General features: G+C 44.9%; 1 protein-coding gene across 3 annotated transcripts in view; it reads right to left on the reverse strand.

The window, feature by feature from the left end:
• The window catches only part of LOC135388361 (cholinesterase 1-like), a 67,528-nt gene that overhangs the window by 8,436 nt on the left and 33,602 nt on the right, over positions 1–25,490 (reverse strand). For 2 of the 3 annotated variants that reach the window (XM_064617875.1, XM_064617874.1), the window contains exons 4-10: positions 24,918–25,183; positions 24,276–24,579; positions 23,630–23,858; positions 22,189–22,424; positions 21,911–22,111; positions 18,418–18,672; positions 18,027–18,253 (exon numbers count right to left, since the gene is read on the reverse strand). In XM_064617875.1, coding sequence (XP_064473945.1) covers positions 18,027–18,253; positions 18,418–18,672; positions 21,911–22,111; positions 22,189–22,424; positions 23,630–23,858; positions 24,276–24,579; positions 24,918–25,183 — 1,718 coding nt within the window. Of the gene's footprint in view, positions 1–14,366; positions 14,502–18,026; positions 18,254–18,417; positions 18,673–21,910; positions 22,112–22,188; positions 22,425–23,629; positions 23,859–24,275; positions 24,580–24,917; positions 25,184–25,490 lie in introns of those variants that run through there. The other variant, XM_064617877.1, reaches the window with a different exon arrangement.

Raw genomic sequence — 25,490 nt, forward strand, 5'->3', positions numbered from 1 at the left:
GACTACCGAGTGATGGTGGTACTGAAGATACTGCTTGCGGTAGTTGGCCTCGCTAGGGAGGCCAACGTGACGAGTAACACAGAGGGGAACTTCGTCCCTGCCGACTTCGTTGGGAACTGTGTCGACATACGCCTTTAATCACGTGTATCCATGCCCAAGAATTAGGGACAAAACGTAAAGCAGGCTTCACCTAAAACGGCTCCCATAGAGCCTGTGTATTCTGGAAGGAAAAGCGCGTGCGACATATTCCGCTGGCGGCGCTTTGCATTCGTTCTCTAATGGCATCTTGCCTCTGCCAGGACAAAACTTTTGAGCAATTTTTTGGGCATGAATAGTGGCATCTTCAAGGTTCCATTCGGGTTCCAAATTTTGAACCTGTAAAGGAGCCTTCAATCGCCCCACGAACGCGTAGCGGCGAAGCCTACGTCCAAGGCCACGCGCAACCACAGGTTTGGGAAATGGCTCGCCGCAGAAGAGACTACAACAGATAAAGAAGGCAAACAAGAAATAACAATACGAGGAGCAAAGATTTGTTTGTTACTTCACGTGGTAAGGGTATAGGATATAAACAACTAAAAACTTGACAGCTGTTAGGAGAACTAACATCGTTGAGGTTGTAATAAAGAGCAAACGTGTGTACATTATGGCTGTTACGAAGCCTATTGGTATCTGCTAAACTGTGAGCAATCAAACAAAACATAAAGGTGTGGTCGGAGTGCAAGGTACAACAAAAACAACAATAAATGATGACGATGAGATGAGGTGTTTCACAACGGAGGTGCGTACCCTACCCCATTGCACGTGGAACATTATGTCAACACGATGAAGGAAGGATGGAACATGAAAGAACTAAAATGAATGGCAGAAAATGGACCAACGACAGCTTAAGACGGCATGTACTACTTTGCACAGGAAAATGTGATATCTGAGGTTCTACGATGTGCTAGTGTTGTCAAACCAAGTTTATCGAGGATAGGTTCATAATTCACCACTGTGTCGGTCATAGAGAATGAACAATGACTCCTAGGGATTCAATGTTGTCATTCGGTCAATCTCTTATCTTTGAAAATTAGTGAAGCTAATTAAGTATACCATTTTAGTTAGCCATCGAACACTGATACGACTGGCTAGGAAAGATATCCGAGAGGCCAGGTATGTTAGGCGCCCAAACGGCACGTCCGGGACTATCATAAGTTTATAATAACAACTGTGGCACCTAACAAAGGACAACCTGTATATCCTCATGTCTTTCCATACTCACTCCCGGAAGAATTCGAAGCTCGTTCGAGTAAACCGAATGTACAATCGTATTTATGAAATAGCGCACAAAAAAAAAAACTAAAAAATTGACATGGTTGCAAAATTTGAGACATACACAAATAAAAGATTTGACTAAAATTGGCGGGCTAAAGTGTGCCTAACGAACCAACATTCAGTTTGATTGTAGAAACAAGGTATTTTGAGGCACGATAGTTCTATAAGTTGAGTGAATGGTGGCTTGGATATGTCGCGGTGACGTAGATGGTGTCGTCTAGATGAAAAAAATGCTGAAGGCTGAAGGCTCGGCAGTGCAGAGATCCTACGGATACGCATGTAAGATGAGGGAAGTAGGACAATCATGCACGCACGCGCATGACGCTGAACCATAACACCGATCTATATATCCCGAAACTCCGAGTGGCTGAACACACCGTTTGTATAGACTGCGGTTTCGTTTCTTCTTTCTCGCTCTCTCGTTTTTCCTTATTTTTTTCTTTTTTTTTTGGGGGGGGAGCTTATTAATACCTGAAGACAATTTATCATACAGCTATAGGATGTCACGCTTCCTCGCTAACGCAGGAGCCTCTCTAGGGAGGAAAGCGCAATTGTAATATGGGGTCACGTGGTCGATTTGTATTATAACACATTAATCTGCTCTCTTTTGACCACAATAATGCTCGTTGCCCTGTCAATGTCATCTGCATTTTTTAGATACTGTAGATATGTCCTTCACCTCGAAACTACAAAAAAAAAAAAAATTAAGAAATCACGACTTTCTGTTGTTTTTGTTTGATTTGCGATTATCTGGCGACTTTCTGTTGTCGTCATCTCTCAAAATCTATCAAAATAAGCACAATTTCAGACAACGAAAAATAAATATCGTTCTGCGTTCCTGTCTTTTATTTTCCATACTTAATACAGCTAACGCCGTAGTGGCTCAAATCTATCCCTACTACAGCTTAATGCCGCGTGCTTTTCGACAGCTGTACTCCTGGCTTTTGTTTTCGTCAGTGGAGAGGGTGCTAGCAGGTGTGATGTCTTATCAGCGCAGTTCTTCTGAAGATTTACAATCTTGATCCAGATGTACATGCTCGCGCTTTCAGCAGACTGTTTGGGACTGTGTTGTTCGCTATCGCGTCTTTTTTCATTCGTTCATCTTTGTTTCTGTAGAAGAAAAGTTCGACTGGTTGATAAGCAACTGCGTGCACCACCTAAAAGTCAGTTGTGTAGCATCGATTGCTAGTACGTATGAGTTGAATAAATACGAATGAAGCACGATGAGCATTTCATTTACACATAAGAGTTAGTGACGTCTTCATGTTGGGAAAAAACTTCGCATGGCTGCATATGCGATCACAATGTCCTCCTTTTAACGTTGAAGTCAAAATAATCGGGCACACTTCAAACCACTTTACTCGAGTTGTGACGCAACATTTGTCTCAGCTTGCCGTCGTCTGGACCTTTGGACGTCGTTCCCGATTTCCGTTCTTAGCTCACCTTGCGTCGTAGAGTCCACATCTAACATGCGTGACGCGCGCTGGTTGAGTTCGACACTTAAACGTGGCATCTTTCCTCTTGGATGCCACCTTCTTCCCAGTACGTGACGTCAGGTTTCTGATATCTCCTAGCCTGTAGCGCAGATTAATTTTCTTCTATCCTTTAACATATTTTAGCCCATCCCATGCTGCGTCCCATTTGTTTGTTCGCCGATGATGTAGGTTCTCTAAGACACAATTTTTCTTTTCTAGTCCTTGGCTAGAAGGCCAACCTAATCAGCGCTGCTGCATGTGGCTCACCGCGGCGTGATGCGAAAAAACATGTATATACGGGGTCACGCTCTACTGTCCGTACCCCTTGCATTTATTTCCCAGATCTAGAAACATAGTTAGGACGTTTAACGTCTCCAGACGCAGATCTTTCCCTGCAGTATCTTGCTCAAAATTCTTGTATCTTGTTGAGTTGCCCGCTTCATCACGGCTTCTGCATTAACCACATGACAGACAGAAAGGCGAGGGCGATTAAAGCAGCTATCAACGAAACCCGTGCACGAAAGTAACGACCGACTTATTGTTCTGTTTGATTTTAGTGTCTTTTTTTTTTCTTCCATACTTCATCCAATGAAATCATTCCTTGTTCATCAAGATATCTACTGGACCTGATAGCACTGCGGTCTTGTCTTGAGTAGGAAGTATGCTAGGACGTTGCCAAAGCTTATTCGCTCTGCGCGCGTTCTTGCTATTGTTCTTGTATGCAAGAGCTTTTGTGCCCGTATTTTCTGCGGCTGAGAATTCTGGGAGTCTGCGACGGGAGTGCGAACTGATGGGCCTTCCTATACGTCTTCAGACTGCCTGTATGCCATAGAACGAATAATCGCTAAAACGGTATTCGATAATCTGTATGGGAATATGCAAGGAATATATTACACGTCCGTAAGAAAACTGGTGGACATTGTAAAGGATATTAGCCGAACGTCATACTGCTCACTGACAGCAAAACGGAAGTTGCTAAATTCACATCATTAACAGGAAAGGATGTCGATTTACTTCTTGGCAATCTACCACGTCTTGTGACTCCAGTCCTTTCCTCAGACACCAGAGATAAACTAGTACACTTATGGGATCTTTTCAGACTTGTGGTAAAAGAAATTTGAGCAAGATACTGCAGGGAAAGATCTGCGTCAGGAGACGTTAAACGTCCTAACTATGTTTCTAGATCTGGGAAACAAATGCAAGGAGTACGGACAGTAGAGCGTGACCCCGTATATACATGTTTTTTCGCATCACGCCGCGGTGAGCCTGACTCGGTGACGCGGTGAGGCAGCAGCGCTGACTAGGATGGCCTTCTAGCCGAGGACTAGAAAAGAAAAATTGTGCCTTAGAGAACCTACATAATCGGCGAACAAACAAATGGGACGCAGCATGGGATGGACTAAAATATGTTAAAGGATAGAAGAAAATTCATCTGCGCTACAGGCTAGGAGATATCAGAAACGTGACGTCACGTACTGGGAAGAAGGTGGCATCCAAGAGGCAGTGGCATCCGTGTCACGCATGTTAGATGTGGACTCTATGACACGAGGTGAGCTAAGAACGGAAATCGGGAACGACGTCCAAAGATCCAGACGATGGCAAGCTGAGGCAAATGTTGCGTCACAACTCGAGTAAAGTGGTTTGAAGTGTCCCCGATTATTTTGGCTTAAACGTTAAAAGGAGGACATTGTGATCGCATATGCAGCCATGCGAAGTTTTTCCCAACATGAAGACGTCACTAACTCTTATGTGTAAATCAAATGTTCATCGTGCTTCATTCATATTTATTCCACTCATACGTACTAGCAATCGATGCTCAACTGACTTGTACGTGGTGCACGCAGTTGCTTATCAACTAGTCAATAAACTTTTCTTCACACCTACAGAAACAAAGATGAACGAATGAAAAAAGACGCGATAGCGAACAACACAGTCCCAAGCAGTCTGCTGAAAACACGAGCATGTACAACGGCTGGATCAAGATAGTATATCTTCGGAAGAAATACGCTGATAAAGCAGCATACCTGCTAACACCCTCTCCACTGACGAAAAGAAAAGCCAGGAGTACGGCTGTCGAAAAGCACGCGGCATTAGGCTGCAATAGGGATAGATTTGAGCCACTACGGCGTTAGCTGTATTAAGTATGGAAAATAAAAGACAGGACCGCAGCATGATATGTTCATTTTTTTTTCGTTGTCTGAAATTGTGCTTATTTTGATAAACTTTGATAGATTGATTTTGAGAGATGACAACAGAAAGTCGCCACAAAATCGCAAATCAAACAACAGGTGAACGACATATCTACAGTATCTAAAAAAATGCAGATGACATTAACAAGGCAACGAGCATTATTGTGATCAAAAGAGAGCAGAGTAATGTGTTATAATACAAACGGAACACGTGACCGCCTTTTACAGTTGCGCTTTCCTCCTTAGAGAGGCTCCTGCGTTCGCGAGGAAGCCTGACATCCTATAGCTGTATCATAAATTGTCTTCAGGGATTAATAAGCCCCCACCCACACACCAAAAAAAAAAAAAAAAAACGAAAAGAGAAGAAAAAGGAAAAGGAGAGAGCGAGAAAGAAGAAACAAAACCGCAGTCTATACAAACGGTGTGTTCAGCCACTCGGAGTTTCGGAATATATAGATCGGTTTTATAGTTCAGCGTCATGCGCGTGCGTGCATGATTGTCCTACTTCCCTCATCTTACATGCGTATCCGTAGGATCTCTGCACCGCCGAGCCTTCAGCCTTCAGCATTTTTTTCGTCTAGACGACACCATCTACGTCACCGCGACATATCCAAGCCACCATTCACTCAACTTATAGTTATACTTATTACTCCTCGATAAACTTGGTTTGACAACCCTAGCACATCGTAGAACCTCAGATATCACATTTTCCTATGCAAAGTAGTACATGTCTTCCTTCATCATCTTCACATAATGTTCGACGTGCAATGGGGTAGGGTACGCACTTCCGTTGTGAAACACCCCATCTCATCGTCATCATTTATTGTTTTTGTTTTACCTTGCACTCCGACCACACCTTTATGTTTTGTTTGATTGCTCACAGTTTAGCAGATACCAATAGGCTTCGTAACAGCCATAATGTACACACGTTTGCTCTTTATTACAACCTCAACGATGTTAGTTCTCCTAACAGCTGTCAAGTTTTTAGTTGTTTATATCCTATACCCTTACCACGTGAAGTAACAAACAAATCTTTGCTCCTCGTATTGTTATTTCTTGTTTGCCTTCTTTATCTGTTGTAGTCTCTTCTGCGGCGAGCCATTTCCCAAACCTGTGGTTGCGCGTGGCCTTGGACGTAGGCTTCGCCGCTACGCGTTCGTGGGGCGATTGAAGGCTCCTTTACAGGTTCAAAATTTGGAACCCGAATGGAACCTTGAAGATGCCACTATTCATGCCCAAAAAATTGCTCAAAAGTTTTGTCCTGACAGAGGCAAGATGCCATTAGAGAACGAATGCAAAGCGCCGCCAGCGGAATATGTAGCACGCGCTTTTCGTTCCAGAATACATAGGCTCTATGGGAGCCGTTTTAGGTGAAGCCTGCTTTACGTTTTGTCTCTAATTCTTGGGCATGATTTACATTTCACATTTATATATTTTATAGACACGTTCCTGTATTACACTGTTGCGGATCAGGGACGAAATACTGCACAATACCGCATTGAGCAGGAAGATTCGATCACGTGTTTCCTTTCCAATACGTTTTTCAGGAACACGCAACGCAGACTTCTACCATAGACGCAATGCATAATGAATAGGAAAACGCCTGCTTGTTTGGTTGATGTTGCTGTACATTTGTTATGCACGTTCCTTGTGTCCCAGCAATGATTTTATTACAAAAATGGATATGATTAACGCTGCCCCCGAGTTCCATTTAGATTCCATTCTACAGGTGGTCCTGGCAATGATATACCGTCGTTACAGAAGATGCCAATGAGTGAGCAAACCCTGCTCTGTATTTATTACAGCAGGCTTCAACCGCATATCGGTATTCCGAGATTTCTGTGACAAAAACTTAAAGCGTACTTCACTTGCGTATACTTCCATAGACGCAATGCATAAGGACTACAAATTGGACTCTAGTCCGTTTGGTTTAGGGCACTGTGTATTTGTTCTCTAGGAACGCGTTCTTTACGTCCCAGCGATGACATTGATTACAAATTTGTGGATGGTGCACGCTACCTTAGAGGTTCCGTTTAGGTCACAAAGTAGAGGGCATGAAAAAGCGCGTCGAAAAATCCTGTAGGATGTTCAAAACAGAGACAGATCGTCAGGTGACAGATTGAACCTCTCCCTGTTATTCTCTGTGCTACCAACCAACTTAGAGATCACAGAACATAACACGCGCTGCCCACATCCATGAAGCGAATACACGACGAAAGAACGACAACGTTCGCCGAGCTTCTGACGTCCTTCATGCAAAGAACCGCCGCGTGCCGCGCGAAATTGGTCGCAAAAATTCGCTCCATGCATGGAGTTGCATGCATGGAGCTCAATTCTTCGTCATCGTTTTAAAGGCACAACGCACTTTCTATTGATAAGTGTAAACAAACACTCTAACGAAACAATTCCAAAGTCACGTATAATTTCCAAGTCACAAATGTACTGCGCTAAGCAGTTAGCAGCCAGAAGTAAGGACTGTCACCCCTGGGCATTCTTAAGCAGGATAAACTCACCTGTGGATCTGAAATCACGAAAACGGTAAAGGGGGTAAGAGCAGGGGGCTGACAGTGTTAGGAGTAGAGACCAAACACGCGGGATCGTATCTCCTCCTGGCTTCTTCGATCCTGTTCATCTGTTGCAGCGCTATGAATTTCACGTTACACTAAAAAGGGAAGGGGGAACTATCTCCTATTCAACATAAGGGTCCTGGTCGAACACGGAATCCAGCATCCTGAGAAATCCGCGGTGATATGTGGCGGGAGTAAAGCACCCTCTCTCGGATCATTGCGGCCTATATGTTACTGTTGTGTATGTGTACGTTACTGTGTTTGACAGTAGGGAATTAATCCTACCTAAAATAAATGCTCGACTCCATTACTTATTTACTTATTTGTAAAACGGCAAAATATACTGCCCGATAAAATCTGTATCAAACATCAAAACACAGCAAATAATTTTACACCTTTGGTTTGTCATAAACTGCAATGCCATAACGGTCGATCCGTGGGGCATATACCATTTGACACGGGAAGGTTCTTTAATCTCGAAAATGAGGGAGAGCGAGAGAGAGAGAGAGAGAGAGAGAGAAAAGATAAAGATGTTGTGGAGTCTCTTCACAGAGCAGTTTTATAGTCTTTCCCTAACGGAATATTCAGTTGAACAGGAATATTTACGTTAGGCTGGACATCTATAAGCACGTATATGAGCCAGCTTGATGTCGTCGGCTAGGGGTGCACCGTACACACTGACTGATTTTCGATGCAGCTGCCATGCAGCTTCCCCTATCTCCAAAAGATGAGATATCAGTCGGCTACACGTAACTGTATAGGAGAAAATAATAAGACACGAGCAACTGATTGCAGAGCAATAACTAAAACTAATTATCTTGTTGGCAAAATTAGATAATAACTATAATGACATGCTTGGGGTCATTCCAAAGAGCGGTCGATGTTCCGACAGTGACACTTCTGCACACAGTTCTGCAGATGAATATTTACTGACAGTTCAGCAGTATTATCGTCAGAGTCTTGTCCCTTTTACTTCTATATGATATTGATATCTATATGATTGATTGATGAGATTGATATCGGTTATATTGATTGATCCTTGATCAATAAAGAGCTGAACGTTTGTGCCCATACCATTTGCTGCACGTGAGACGTTTAGACGTCTTTGTACATATTGCGTGGCCCTGTACGGAACTTCAAGGCCTTGTATGTAATGAGAAGTAGACCTTGTTTTTTTACAGTAAATAATTTACCAGCAGTCTCTGAAATCAGTGAAAATCTTGTTTACGTTTCATTTCTTGTTTTCACCGTTTTCTTTTTCTTCTTATTTTGACGATAGGAAATCTGTTTGAATAAACTTTTCTTTACACTGAAATAACGTAGAACCCTTCCCCAGAATGCAGGCTGAACGTTATCCCCGGTGGGCTTATGACTGGAAAGTAGAGACAGAAGGTTGAGGGAGTGGCAGTGGGGATCACTGTCTTTTCTTCCGACGTAGATAAAGCAGCACAAGTGACTGTACCTTTCCAATTTGAGCACCAATAAGTGGGTTATCAGGCCCTCCCTCTCTCCAATCTCCTGTGTTCTTTTCTTTTATCTTATTTTATGCAACCAGAATAGGGCTCCCTCAAACGACACATGCCCTTATGTCGTCTGGCAGTCTGTATGCTGTGGACCGAGTCATTGCCAAAACGGTAAGTGCTGTTCTCATCTTGGTGGATAGAACAGTTCCAACATAGTCACCAATATACGTGGTTTTTCCCTCGCAGAAGAAGGGATACTTGATCCATTGGAGGGGTTTCAAAGGGTGGGACTGTACCTTTGAGGCTAAAAGAAACCTAAATCAGCGCTGCTTGGAAGGTTTCTACAACACTCCCCGGCCACCTCTTCATCGCCTGCAGGCGGCAAGAGATGAGTTTCTCCTGTGCATACGACAGAAACTCTGCTACACGAGGGCCTCTATTGGGCTACTGAAGATCTCATTCGACCTAGATATTTGCCGTTACGTGTTCAAAGGAAAAGGCAAAACGGTCGTAAAAGGATGGACATTACTGGACAGTCCGATCGAGTTTGAGCGACTTGGGCTCCCAGCGGGTTGGACACGATTTGTCAAGAAGTCTGGCGAAGGAGTAGAGCTTCGGTTTCCAATTCGCCTGAAGCCAGTCCTCAGATTTACCTCACTATGTGCTGTCTCCAAGTCAGCCTTTCCTCTTGAACATCTACACTTGCACATCGCCACTACCGTGTTTAAACAGGATTAAATGTTCGTTATGGACCTATACAGAAATTTTCATTGTGATACACAGGGGGAAGACACTGTTGTCCGTGCGAAGCTCCAAGAGTTTCTCCGCATAACTGCGAGCCAAACGGAAACGATTGTAGATGTACTAAGAGGTCGCATACAAGTAGAGGAAAAGGACAATGACTATATAAACGAGGTATCCTTCAGAAAATACGAGCCCTTGCTGCGCAAGTACAGGAGGCTGAAGGGAAGAAAGAAAAACAGCTTTGCGCACAGTAATAGCTGTTTCGTGTTACCACGCGTGAAACGAGATGTCATTCCAGATTTAAGCAGCAGAGAAGCTCAAGACAGATAAATTGTGAATGAAGGAGTTTCACAGCTACGAAGCACCGTAGAACGTCTAAAAACAACTAACGAGGAGCTTCGAGAGAAGATGGACACTCTGCTATCCCAAGTTAGAAGCGGTGAACCTGGACCCACCAGAACAAAGACAGTAATACCCCGGTACGCTATAGCAATATCAAAGAAGCAGCAGAACTGATCAACGTATTCTACAAACTCTGTTGGACCCTATCGAAGAAAGTGTCGATACTGTCTTATCGCAAGCTGAGCTCCAAATCGTACAGGCAGAGTAAAAGACAAGAAATGTCGATATCACGAACTAAATCATGTCGATCATCGTGTCATGTGTGACATTCATACTTCAACTCCAACGGAATCTTCCTATTTCGACATGTCAAGAAACGACCAGCGAAAAATAGAAAGTGTAGTTTCGATACTCGATGAGCACACCGTAATCAATACAGCACGGCAACACCCCAAGCGGGCTTTTTCTAGTCTGAAGTGCATCAATGAGTGTCGGGAATTTCTAGGTTCATCAGTATTCATCACAAGGACTCCGGGTGACGTCCCGGGAGCGCAAGTCTCGTTCAAATCGGAATTACGCGGATATATATAAAAAAAAAGTCAGAGGACTGCCCTCCGCATGAGCACCCCACCACAAGGCAGTTGGTCGTGAAAATCGAAGGTGATGGGTGCAACGTCAGTAGGACAACCACATGGATGACAGTCAGCTTCCTCATCATTGATCCCTCTTCTGCCATGCAGTGTCCTAAACCACATAGACTCCTTGCAGTCGTAAAGACTACTTCGTCATTCACAATTCAATGAGCACACTAATTAAGGAAATCAACGACGTTGGAATAGAAGTAGACGGTACCTTCGTCAGTGTGAAACTGCATTTGGGAGCAGATTTGAAATTCATTCTACTTGTTCAAATCATTCTTGCCCAGTATGCACAGCTGATTCCAAGCAACGTTCTGACACCACGATGTCGCTTGACGCGTTCAGTGGTCCACTTCTGTTGCGATCCCTTGCAGGCATGAAAGATGATTGTGGCCATTTGAGACATTCAGCCCGACGCCTCCCACTACTTTCAATTGAACCGCGTGACATCATTCCAGATGTTTTGCACATGAAAATCAGAATTGTTGAGCGGCTGCGTGCCAACTTACTGCTGGAAATGCAGGACCTGGATACTATCGACGCAGTGTGTGACCCGAGCGTAAAGAGCAAATTCGTAGCGAAACTTGCTGACATTGTAAAAGAATGTGGTGCCAATGTCAAGTTGTTCACTTAAAGCAGAACAAACGTTGTAAAGTTCACGTCGTTGACCGGAAGTGATGCAGACTGCCTGCTGCTGTTCTTACCAAGGCTTATCGAGCCCCATCTCTCCTCGGACACGAAAGAAGAAATAGTGGAGTTGTGGGAACTCTCCCGAAGTATCATCAAACGATTTGAGCAAAACACGGACGGGAAAGATATGAGAGAAGAGACCACAAGGTTCTTGGTACGGACGCGACCGTGTCACTCCATATATACACATTTTCGCTCACCACGCGGCATTGAGCCACATGCAGCACAGGTGCTTGCTATGGTATTCCAGTCAAGGATTGGAAAGGAAGAACGACATCCTGAAAAGGCTGCACCACAACCACACAAATAAATGGGATGCTGCATAATGTAAAACCCCGAGACTAGGGAACACGAAAGGAGAGACACAACAGGAAGTCTCAATTGGTGAGACACTTTGTGGAAGTAAGGTAACACAACACGTTTGGAAACAGAAGGCTTAGTTTCAGGCGAACGAGGAAGCAAGGTGTTTAACGAAACATTTAAAGAACCAAGTAACATGTGTTGGGGGTAACCAGCATAATTCAAACGGAGAAGCTGACTCTCCGCAGAGAGAAGGATCTGATGACAACAAGATTTCTTTACCGCATTCGATGGAATACCTGTGATCAAACCCCGTTTTACAGTTTTGGAGTGGCAACTTGAAGCGGGCAAAATGGGTTTAGCTTGAGATTTGCCGTAAGCCCAGCAAAGAACGGGTTGTTTTGAGACTTCGTGTTGTGTCTGTCCTTTCGTGTTCCCTAGTCTCGGGGTTTTACATTATGCATCACTTTCACCAGCTCGCTTGCTTCTTAGCCATTTTTTCATTGTCCAGTGGGATGCGGCATGGGACGCTCTTAAAATAACGAAACGAACACAGGAGAATTCAAGTACTACAGAGGAGACTAGAGGAGAAAAAAGAGCGACACCATATACTGGGAAGAAGGTGGCATTCGCGAAACAAGGTGAAAGACTACGACGTAGTGTTGAGCCGCTTCCCCACGAAGCTACTGTACTAAATGTGGATTCTATGACGCACGCAGAGCTGGGGACAGAGCTTGAGGCTAGAGGGGTAAAGGCAGACTCGAAAAACGATAGAACGTTAAGAAAAATGCTACAGCTATCATTGAATGCTAGCCATACCTGGGTAGTAATGTCACTACTGTAATGAATTACTTTTTCTGGTAATTTGTAATGTAATGCATTACTTTTGATATTATGCAATTTGTAATGTAATTTAATTACATTTTGGCAGTAATTTTAATGACATTACTAATTACTTCTTACAAAAGAATCGAGTGTGTGTTCTGTGTTGGTACTTGGCAGAAAGAGAGTTGCCGACTGGCGAGTTAAAAGAATTCCAACGCTCACTATGAACGGTGACGCACGCAATCGGTACAGAATAAAATATGTCTTGTTTTTACAACGTAGTGTTGTCTGACAATGAATTTCCACATCCTCAATATCGTTACGATTAAACTCGCAGTAATGACTTTGTAATGTCATTACTTTTTCGTAGTAATTGCAATGTAATGAAATTACATTGCAATTGCAATAATGAGTAATGTAATTTAATTAAATTCTAACTGAAGTAATGAGTAATGTAATTTAATTACATTTTAAAAGTAATTTACCCAGGTATGATGCTAGCGACTACCCAAGCAGCTCAATTTACTGAAAGTCGAGTGCAATAGGGGTGGACGGTATATGTCTTATCAGTGTTCCGTAGTTTCAAGAGTCTGTTCAAGGTCTTCCACCTACCCGTCCACCCTTATTGCACTCGACCTTCAGTACATTGTGCTGCTTGGGTAAGTAGCTAGCAGTTTGTACTGATTGTGTTTTTCTTTTCTTCCTTCTCTTTGTTACTGATAGTACGTGGTAACTTTTTTTTGCCTTTGATAGTGTATACGTGTAAATAGACGTGTAAATAAATACTTTGTGAATGCGGTTCAGACATACTGCGAAAAGGTGTGCTGTGACACGTATGTGAATACAAGAACAGAATTAGGGGTTTCCTGATGCGATTGGTAATTATTTAGGAACAGCATACTGACAAAATAGATGCGAAATTCAATGGAACCGAACCCATTTATTACTGCATGCAAGATGCAACAAAGCGACTAAATTCATGGTGCCTCTCAGCTAGTCAAATTAAAAACGAAAGCTTCAGCGCAACGACCGCAACTTAACAGTCTGCTCCCGTGTGCATTAACACCAACGGCTTCCAAACCATGCCAGTAGGAAATTTCTGCTCCGCTTATCTGTGACAAGTGGTGGGCGTAAACTGTTATCTATGAACACAAGAAGCGAATATTTCGATAACGGTTTAGCCTACAGCTATCGTTTCAGCGCCTGACTGTAGACCACTTTTGCGTCATGCTCACAAAAGGAACGGTGAACTACAGATACACAAAAAGGATAGAATCCTTATATTACTACACGTGCATAACCATATATTCTATTACTATTACTATTATGTACTATTATACTGTACATTGTGAGCCAGGAGCATTACCACATTATCAACGCTCTGGCAAAGCTGCGCTAAATGAAAATTTTACAAGGTAGCATATGCTACATAGCAGCCTTCGCGGTGTCGTGGCTTTGGTCTAATCATGAATTATGGCGGTGCAAGTTCACTGCATTCCTTAGGAGCACCGCATTAAGAAAGAAACAGAAACGTTCCCGATTCCAATTCGCCTGAAGCCAGCCCTCAGATTTACCCCAGGATGTGCTGTCTCCAAGTCAGCCTTTCCTCTTGAACATCTACACTTGTACATCGCCACTACCGTGTTTATCATGTTAGATCATAGTCTTTTTAATACTTCAACATTAGAAGTCTCATTGTGAGTAAAAAGCGGCGTCCGTTGAAGTGTCAGACGTCACCCCTAGCAGAGAGGGGAGACGCCAGGAGGCACTGCAAAGGCGGAGAGGGAATAACAGTCGTAGACTTGTCCGCTGCTTAAGCTTTATACAACCATTGCGGAAAATCACAAACGCATTAAATAATAAGCTGCCGCACCCCTGGACTTGGTCAACGGGCAGGGTCGGTGGCCTTCAATCATGTTACTGGGAAGAGTGCCGGTATCTTTTCTGCATGTTCCTGCATGTAGGGGTGAAGACTTTTTATTTATTTATTTTTCACAGAACAAACATTGTTTATGTTAGTGTGACTAAATAAGATACATCATTTAGCGTCTCTATTCTGTGTTGTAAAGAGAGGGAATGTTTACCGTAAAATTACAGTTAAAATCTAAATTCGATCATTGTATCAGGGCCATTCGCCATTTTATCCTTCCGAAAAATCGTCAGACAAAATTTAGTCTCAAATCTGAAGAGCGATACAAAAATAATGCAACCCTTGTCGTTTATCAAAAAGAAAAGCAGGAAAGAGAGTACATTTTGTATAGATATATTTTGAAGCAACAGACAACTCACGCCACCTGCATTTCAGAATTTCGTGAAATTGATGACGACGCAGCGAGGATGTGTTGGTAAACCGGCACAATATCTGGCGTCAGCTATTAACTTCATTTTTATGAGCAATAGACGAGCGAGGGTGTTCTAATTTTTTAAATAATTTGATTATCTCCACTGGGTAAAAATTCCCGGAAAGAAACGCTTCGGTTTTAATGAAAAATATGCTCCCAAAAATTAAACACCCAGTGTACAAGTCAGACCTAAAAAAATCCTACGACATCCTTCCGACCATCCTCAAAGTTGCAAAAAACTGAGAATAAAACAAAGCAGTGAAAACAAAAAGACATTGGGTATGTCATATTCTATTCATTTATGTGTGAAAACAACAGGATAATAATATACAACAGAATAGTATAAACATCGGAATGATATGATACGCGTAAGCCTACACTCCAACGGGAGTATAGGGGTGAAGCTAGTTTTATTCCTTTCCGTAAAACATACAAAACCGCTACAGACGAATGCTCACTGCATTCACCTATAACGATTGCTACCATGAGCACTACGACTTGTACGTTGGAACCTAAATGCAACCTCGGAGTCATAATTTAGACAGTCCGGTCGAAAACATAGGTCTGGGAAACACCGCCTTATGATTTCTAATACTCCTCACAACAACTGTGCAAAATACTTCAGAAGAAATCGTATCGCACGATTTATAATAGACATTTTTCTATGCCGCAGTTGGTCCTGAGTAAAGGCCGCTGCGACCTCTCGCGTGACGTGCATAAGAACAATGCCGCACGTGACTTGCGCATGCGTATTTGCGCGATAGTTGATTGTTGCGTGCTAGCATTCGTCCATTATGTTTTTGAGTAGCAATCACGCGTTATGTAGACTAAAATGCAGAGTAGTGTCAATGTAAACACAGGTATCACGACGTAGCCTTCTGTTCAGTACACTCATAGACAAAAACACCTCTCTGCATTCCCAGCAACGGCGCAGTCCTCCGCTCCACTTTGTCCATTGTGGATGTCATGCTCATGTGACGGTGACGTACATAGAGGATCCTTGGGGCAAGGAGTATGCGAGGGAGAAAAACGAAACTGGATGTCTTCTGAGGAGTATTTTTTATTCGATATCTCGAAAACCACGCAATTTTGTGAGTTGAAACTTTCCAACTAGCATGTAAACCTCCGTGGCAGTTGGAAAAAATCAACTTCCGGTTTTCCCGGACTGTCCCTTTAAGGAACGCGGCTCTAGAGAACAAACGCACAATGAGACAAACAAAAAAATAAACAAAAGACGCTTTACTATTCCTAGTGGACTCCGTCTATGGGAGTACGTGACGACTTCCTGAAAAACATGGAGTCTACAATATTGTGAAGGTAAAATAATGTAAAGCAATAATGTAAGAATATTATGCGTGTGTATACATAAATTACTAAGAATGCCCGAAAAAATAAAAACAAGTCCATACAAAGTGTAAAGCAGGCTTCACCTCACGCCTGTACTTTGGAACCTAAATGGAACCTTGAAGATGGCGCTAATCATTCACAAATTTCGTATCAAAATCATCGTTGGTGCTTAAAGAACTTGCCTTTAGAGAACAAATGCACAGCGACATGAAACAAGCGAACCACAGGCGATTTTGTATTTCTTATGCATTGCGTCTATGGGAGTATGCAGGTGAAGCACTCTTAAGTTTTTGTCACAGAAGGTTGGGAATGAGCACGCTCCTAGCTAACCATCATACCGAATGATATCATTCTGTGTCATGATTTGTTCAAAACAGGGGGGAGGCGCCTATCTGGGACGAGCTGTGCGCTTCATGCCTTCATCCTACTCGCGGGAGGTTAGTGTCTCCATTCTGAAGTCGCAGTTTAACATTCCTCTTCTCTCCATTAGACGTAGAATACCTAAGTTATGTTTGCTTCATAAAATATACTACCGTCCCACTCTTCGCAACAAAGTACTCTCTTCTCCGGACTATGTTTCCGACCGCATAGACCACACAAAGAAAATCAGGCAGGTAGCTTCACGTTCTGGTCTTCATTTGCATTCGTGCATTCCCACCGCAATCAGAGATTGGAACGCTCTTGCAGATCATATTGTGAACTTGTCAGAGGCCGGGCAATTCCGGAAGCAATAATAAACCTCTACCCGATAAACGTCATCAAGACGTTGGTTGACAGACCGAAACCAAAACAGATCATAAGGGGAGAGCTGGGTTCCACGAATGGGCAGTTGTTCGCTGAAAGAAAACCGAAGGTCGCGTCCCTTTCAGAGACCATCGTAATCCCCTCAGGACCGTGGCTTTCGGACGCGACCTTGTTCGCCACTAGCTTTGAACGTAGTTCAACTCTACCAAACTCGGTGCGCTGTCGAACATTATGACGTCATTTGTTTACAAACAAGTAGAGGTCTATTGTGCCGGCTTTTTCTTCAGTGTGATTCTTAATATTTGTGTATGTGGTGCTTCTTTTTATGTAATTCTGTGTCGGTTTATTTTCCCACCCCTCATGTAAAGCCCTCGGGCATTTGAGGTAAATAAATAAATTAGCGCCTTCCCATAGTCTTCCGCATATAGGCCGACGTGGCGGCACATATGAGGAACTGAATGGGTCGCTGACATGCCGTCCGCTTAAATTTCGCTATTTCTTTTGTCTATCAAGTAGACTCCCGAAACAGTGGTCACACCTTGTCGGGTCGACATACTGGTTTCACGAGACGGATTCGAGCCCCCTTTCACGCTTAGGGAGGGTCGAGGAGGCTCGTGAGACAAATAGGCCTCCAACTCGGCGGGCTGTGCTCTGATTGCCTTTAAACGATGGGGAGGGGGATTAGGTCTCTATTGCCAAATGCGCGCATCAAACATCTCAAGGCACTGCCGTCCATCAGGGAACAATCCTTTTGATCAATGCTGATTTAGTGATAGCTAAGGCCTTTTGCTGCTGTGACTTCACTCGTTGCGGGGTCGCAGAGTCGTCGCTCCTCGAGGAAGTCGCGTGCATTCTGTATGCGTGCATCTAGCAGACTGCTGCAGACTAGCGGCTGCTGAGGACACTACCCACAATGACATCCTAATGCTACATCCCATCCTAATCCTGACCACTGGCACAGAAACTTCCATGGTGTGGCCTTCATGGTATAGCTGCCACACTCTGGCAGTCCGTCATTTAACTAATAGAGAAAGACTTACGCGTACCCGGTCTTAGCGAAGTCACTGACAAGGTTGATGGTGCGTCGACTCAGTTCTGCCTCTTCGGCCGTCGAATCGGTGGCATAGAGCAAAGGCCTGCCGAACACAAAGCCCAAGTCGTCGTATTGAGTTGGCCCGAAATCTTCCCGCGCCCAAGGACCAAAGGATGGTTTATGGGCCCACACGTACTTGTACGTAGTGCTACCATGCTCCGCTAGGTGTTCTGCTAGATACTGAAATATTGAAATACAAAAGCCTCACTCTTCTTAGGTAACGTTGCTGCTTATCACCGACTATTAACAAATCGTCGTGGCGTTAAGAGTAATAGTAAGAAATTAATGGGAATCCTTATAGCTCTCTGCCTTCGCGCGAATCGGTGTGCATATGGTTGTAGTACCTGCACGGGACAGTTGAAAAATACGTCGCCAAAAATTTCTTTGGCGGCGGCATTTCCGATGTCGGTGACCCAGGTAGTCTCATTGACGTATCGCTGTCGAATGGAGTCAAAAGACAGGATTCCCGCCGCTCGCACTTGGTTCTTGACGTGCACAGTTATCATAGCCTCTGCTTGCATGTCCACACCGCCATTCATCCCAAGCTTGTGAACCTCTAGTAGGAAGCTCCCTTCATCAAGGACATTGCCCAGCAGAACCTGAAATGACAGTCCCCATTAATTTGTCCTCCTCTACAGTGTTAGGTAAAATGCAGGGGCTGAGGAAACAATAAAGACAGCCACTTCACCAACGTTCATGCGATGGTGTGACTGCAGGGAAGAAAACGAGGCGCGTTCCCACCGCCTGGTGGGAGCCCGGAACGGCGCCCGCATCGGCTGAAACGTCACTTGAAGGACGCTGGAGGCCCGTTCTCTGGTGCCGTCCAAGCATGCAGCCTCTCCTTCCGCGACCGACGGCGGCGAACGTCAGCGATCAAGCAATCAAAACAAGACGAGGGTCCGTGGAGTATGGAAACAAATGATTGCCTGGTACCGCGCCTGAAGTCTCGCTCCCTTCGCCGTCGTTGGTTTATCTCGAGAGTACGGCGAACCTCTCGGTGTGGACACTCTCGCCGTTCTCCATTCGCCGCGCTCCGAGAGTGCACACCCGGCAGCGGCAGTGAATGCAGGGGAGGATCCAGGCCCTCGGTTTTGTGGGGTCGGTTCCTTTGTCGAAGCCCGTAGCGGGGGAGGGGAGAGAGGGAAATTCGATTTATAAACTGACTTTTTTTTTGGGGGGGGAGGGCGATCGCCCCGCACTTGAGCAGTTACTATCATCTCCAGATACATGTCGCAGCCCTCTGCTTCGGTTTCGATGTCGTCCAGGTCTTTAATGGCTGATATCTGTTCGTCCAGATAACGGAGTTCTGTGGCGTGACGGGTTAGTAGCGCGAGCTTCAGCTGCAGGATCTTGTAAGAACGAGTTTCCTGGAGAGATGCTATGATCTCTGAAGTAAGCTTCGCGACCCTTTCGCGGACAGGTTCTCTTAGCTGACTGAGATGATCCATGGGGGCACGGTCCAGTTGCCAAATGCTTTCCTGAGTCGTCTTCTTCCCGGGTGTCCGTGTCTTGATGAAGGGATGGTACCGCTTGCGACACGGTTGTCTGAAATCAGCACCCCGTGGTTTAAACCATCTGAACTCTCCAGGTGTTGTAAGGTCATTTATTTTGAGTAAGAAACACGTGCAGCATACGGTCCACCATTAAATAGAATATTGGAACGACATGTTCGAGGGCAATCAAGGAAATATATAGGCTGCAGAACTACTGAGAGGCGATTTCAGACAACCATGTCGCGAGCAGCACATCGAAATAAAGTGATCGAAATCCGCGTTTGCAAAATAAGCTGCTGGAAATAAATGTTTCGTGGTCCGGCCCGATTATAATGCACAGTCTAACCTAACGAGGCGAACTTTGTCCTAACCTAGACAGAAAATGCAAACAACGAACTTGGACTAACCTGACAAAAATCTAAGAAACATGCTGTTTCGCCGTGTCCGCCCTGCTAAGCAAATACAGCCGGTAAAATGTGGCTTTCATCCACTGAAACGATTTCCACAGCCATAGAAAACGCTGACGATATTGGAAGGGAGTTGCCTCAGGACAGAAGCCGCCGATATTTCGAACAGAGACTGTTCTTCTTCTGGGCACCGTCCTCATCATTGGCAGGAAGGGAGTTGCCTCAGGACAGAAGCCGCCGATATTTCGAACAGAGACTGTTTTTCTTCTGGGCACCGGCCAATGATGAGGACGGTGCCCAGAAGAAGAACAGTCTCTGTTCGAAATATCGGCGGCTTCTGTCCTGAGGCAACTCCCTTCCTACATTCTACCGGTTCGCTGGATTTCTACCCATCTACGCTGACGATATTGGATTTTTAAACACGGCATATCATCTTCCGAAGCAATGGAGGAATATCGAGGTCCCCCATATGCTGAACTAGTTATCGGTATGTTGACGAGAGCGCCATGTCGGCATTTTTTCTCAGTTCACTGTTGCGGCCTTGAAACAGCCCCCTTCACACCACTCTCCCGGCGCTCCACGAGATATTCATAGCCAAGAATAGTGTAGATCAGCGATTCGCGGATTGCTTTACCCTGGACCGTTTTCTAGAGTTTCCATTTCACTTTACGTCTATGACTGTCAAAAACACATTACAGAGGCATATTCTACGATTGTACGCACCAAGTATTGTATTATGTCCAGTCCAACTTTGTTTCAAGTACAGCCTCTTTCGAAGTTCTGCGTAGTTGAATCGGATGCCAACTTTCCGTCATTGAATCCCATTATTGAAAATGGGCGTCTCGTAGTGTAATTAAACGTTTCGTTTGCCTCGGCTATTACTACGTAGATGCCGGACGCCACGAATGCGTCTCTCTGGACGTGTGTGAGTGGAATTGATGTAATGTAATTGATTTGGTTTGTTGTAGGAGTTTTGAGGAGTTATGTATTTCTTTTCTTTATTTTCTTTTTTTTTTTGCGTGGCTTAGGCCCGGGTTCACCAACACAAATTTGCTAAGGAAGCAACACTTAAACCGAGATTAGGCATCCCCTGTTAACCGTCAACTCTGTTTCACCAATGCAGGCTAGCGATGATTCCCGACCACAGGGGTGACACAAACCTGCCATTGTTGTAACTACCCTCAAGCGGGTGCTTTTGGCAAAACTGCCATCTTGTCCTGGTCGCACGTCATAGAAAACGTCATTTTGAGGTCATGTGACTTTGTTTACATGTCATTTTGCCGCTTACCGACACATTTTCGCCGTCATAACACCAAGAGAGGACCGTATTTTGCCAGCGTAAACTATGTGGTGCTTCTTCCGCAACATGGTAGCCCATTTCACCTTAGTTTAAGTACATCGCATCGGCTCAGTAAGTCTTAACGCGCGGTCGTCATCACATCTTTGGAAGTTGTCAACAATACGAGGCTTTATGTGTAAAACTGCGCGTTTTATTGCGAGATTATCGGATAAAAATAATTACCGTGATCGAAAAACATCCCAAAACGTCGTCCAGAAACAACAACCGCATTGTTTACAAACGGTTTGCGTGTGCCTTGACGTTTGCTGTGACGTGCGACCAGGACCTGTCCAGGATGCATTGCGTTCGCCCAGCACGCTTTCGTCTACGGAGCAATACATTGGATGCCACACCTGTGTTCCCGACACACAGGGTCACCGTTCGTAACACAGCTTTGATGATTAGCACCAAGTTTAGGGAAGTCTAATCTCTGTTTAAGTGAAACCGGCGTTGGTGAAACCGGGCCTTAGTGTGTTAGTGAGAAGGTAGATGGGATGACGTAATTGGTATAATTAGAACACTGAGGATGTGGGTTCAAACCCCGCTACTTGTTCATAATCTACTATGCGTCGTCAACATAACGAATTTTAATTCTTACCTGTTTATTCTTTATTGGAGAATTCTCTAGAAGCTGCTGAGGGTGCACTGGAAGATAGTTGCTCTCAGAGGCCGGCCTGTAGTCGAAACTGTGGTAGAAACCCTCTGTGGCGAAGCGTTCTGCGCTGATTCCTCGGAGGCATTCCCAACCACCGCGTGTGCAGCCCATGGCGTACAGAACTTTCGACACAGGCGTATTCGCCTTCAAACAAGAAAGAAGCATCGGTGGTGGCAACCCTGTTGGCCCTGTATGTTTTCTTGTTTGTGTGTCCTTATTACCTTCAATAGTTGATACGGCGATCCACTTTGTAAGATAAGCCTGGGGAAGTTCTTCACCCAGTTGTCCATAGGCGACAACATGTGGTAACCGATGGACACTGCCCCGGACTCGTAACCGTGTAGCACGATGGATGATGCGTTTCCACCGAAGGACGCGATGTTCTCTCGAACCCAACGTAGTGCCAGGAGCTGATCGTAAAGTGCCATGTTCCCTGGAGCATCGCCGGAGCCGTTACCTTTCGTCAAACACCATTCGGTTATTCGTTTTCAATGACACCAGCCATTATCGGAGAACGGAACAAGTTGTTAATTTTATGACGATGAAGGAAAGGCCAGGAGAAGGGTAATTAACTATGCTGATCTGAATTTTCATTTGCTTGAATTATGTTTGCGGGACCGTATGAAAAAGCGCTGCGAACTAACCGAACCGCCGAACTGAACCGCCATTAATAGTATTCAGTTAATTCAATGTATACAGAGTGTTTCTTTTTAGTTGCAACAAATTTTCGTAAAAAGGGGAGTTGCCCTAGGACGCTTTTACTTTTGTCATTCGATTACTTGACGGAGCTGCTACTAGGAAACCGCATTGTTTTGCTCAATTAGAGGACTAATTAAGGGATATATTTTAAATAACTATTGACTTTAGGGATTGCAAATGCGATATTAAAGCCTGATCTCCACATGATCCGCTCGAACCACTGATGAAGCACAAAAGTAATCGCAGCGCGTGCTACAGACTATTTCAAAAATTTCAGCTCTGTCGTCTGTTGCAAACCACAAGTGATCGGCAAAAGAACGACAGTGTCGTCGATATCTCCGCCCTCGCTCAACGTCACAGAAAAACGTCATACGCGATTCATGCAAACCCTTATCGCGGTACGTTTCACGATCCGATCTTTTTGTTTTTCTTTTTTCCAAGCAAGGAGCTTTGCGAGCCGTGTCCAGCAGGATAAAATGAGTGATACGGCAAGCCACTGCGCAAAAGAAAGCAAAAAAGCAAAACAAAACAAATAGCGTGAAACATACCGCGACAAGGTTTTGCCTGAATCGCTATGACGTTTTTCCGTACGTTAAGTGAGGGCTGAGGTATCGACGTCACTGTCGCTCTTTTGCCGACCACTTGTGGTTTACAGCAGACTGCAGAGCTGAAATAGGTATGTAGCACGCACTGAGATTATTTTCGTGCTTCATCAGTGGTTCGAGCGGATCATGTGGAGATCAAGCTTTAATATCGCAATTGCAGTGCGCCCCCTACTAGCTGCCCCGTCGAGTAATCCAATGACAGAAGTTGAACCGTCCTAAGGCAATTCCTATTTTTATGAAAATTTGTTGCAGCTGCACCTTGTATACGGCGCTCACGAACGGTGGTGTAAATTACATATCACTCCATAGAATGGCCATTTTTGAGCAGCGGATCAACTGGAGCACTATGTCTTCTAACCTAGGTACCCTAGAGCATGCAGCCTGTAGTTTGGAATCACCACAACAATGTCTCCAAGTACACTAAGCGGCGTGGCGTCGTAGTCGCGATTGGAGCCCCACTTGAAGTCGATGCTGTACAGAAACACCAGAACTGTCTTCGGAGTGTGCATAGGAGTTGCCATGGAAGGCGTCCAGACGTTCAGGCGCAGGCAGTCTTCTGATGTTGGATACTGCTGCTCGTCGCTTGACTGCAAGTGACAAAAGCTCGCGAAGTGAATCCCACACGAGAATTAATAACGTTCCAGATGCTAGATACAATGTCTGTGTTGGAACAAGGTCTACACAACATTCGTAATGAGTCTCGTTCCTGTATTCCATGCAGCCGCCTGAGCTTATACCACGGAGGCTTTTTCGGGTTGGACGTACGCCGAGCATTTTTACTCATTATCCTTCGAAGCTTGACTGCTGAAAAGTTCACTGCAGACATAGCTTTGTCAGCACATTGAAACACGGGCGGAAAATAAAAGAGGGAACGACGCTGCCCGTGTTTCTTCGCTGTTCATGTCATTGTTCTTCCGGTGCAGAATTACAATGCGCTGACGGAGCTACGTCTGAAGTCAACCAATTTGCATCTCTGTTACAAACAGTCAACGTCACCCACATACCCATCGTGTGGTGCGGAGCCGGGCCTGAATACAGGATGGCTGCTGTTTCGTTACGTCGAGCGAGAGGGCTTCGGGAGGGCTAACGATATGTGGTTCCCGGAATCGCTGTGAGCCGGACGTGTCGGCCCCGTAAGGAATGCCCAGGAAGGTGAACACCTGCTTGCCTTCGAACTCGCTTTTCAGACCTCTGTAGGAACTCCACTTGGCTTCGACGGTGATGTGCTCTGAATCCGAAGTGCGCAGAACGTAATAGAGAAGTGCAAGGATGGTGACGATCACGAGAAATATGATGGCAAGGCTCGTGCTGCAACGAGAAGTATCAGGTGGATCATGTGGAAGTAGTGTGGAATTACAAGGTGGATCATTCGTGTTCTTCGGTCTACGAGGGGAATATCATAGCACGTATGTCGTGTTTATGCACGCACAGAACCCGCATTTCACCTGTTCGCCTTCCATCCTCCTCCTCCTGCGAAACAAACGGTTTTTTGTGCCCTTCCTGCCCTGTGGTTTCCCGCAGCTATGCCACCATCACCGGCAGTAGTCAAGGGACCCCGAGTGAGAGTAACACGTAGAGTAAGAAAATACGGCAAGAACCCTCGGACTTTCCTGGATGCCTATGAACAGTCATGTCGTGACACTTACCCTCTGTTGCGCGGCGGCTCATTTTCCGGACTTCGGACATGGGGCTGATAGGAAGGATGCGATGCTTCCGAGGGACATCGACATCGGGTTGTGTCCTCGAATGCAGCTTGGGAGGACGATGCTGCCTCTGCCCTCTCTCTCACTGTATCCCACAGAGATTCCCTGCGGCTGCTGATTGATGAATGCCCCGACGTGGTCGGCGTTCCTTTGCTGATGGTGCTACCCTGCCTCACACGCGGAAGCCGACCGTCAGGGACTCTGTTCTTCTACATCAAAATGAATAATCCTGGTGTCACCTAGCATCCTAAAGTAGCTTCGCGACCTCGTTTGTCGCTGAGGTGTTCTCCAGTAACAATCCCCATCTGCCAATGCCTTAATTTTTCGTGCGCTCCATTTTCGAATTTGGGAGCATAAGACGTCTATGTGCCCACATATGACCTTTCCAGATAGTGGCCCTTCTCTCGGCCTAATTCCTTTTGCGTCAGAGTTATTATGCGTGAAATGTAATACGCGAATAATTAAATTAGTATGCTTCAGGCGTTGAGAGCAGTCAATGCGGCAGCTTGCGCCGTG

This window comes from Ornithodoros turicata, chromosome 3 (genome assembly GCF_037126465.1).
Source record: "Ornithodoros turicata isolate Travis chromosome 3, ASM3712646v1, whole genome shotgun sequence".
In the NCBI taxonomy this organism is placed as follows: Eukaryota; Metazoa; Arthropoda; class Arachnida; order Ixodida; family Argasidae; genus Ornithodoros; species Ornithodoros turicata.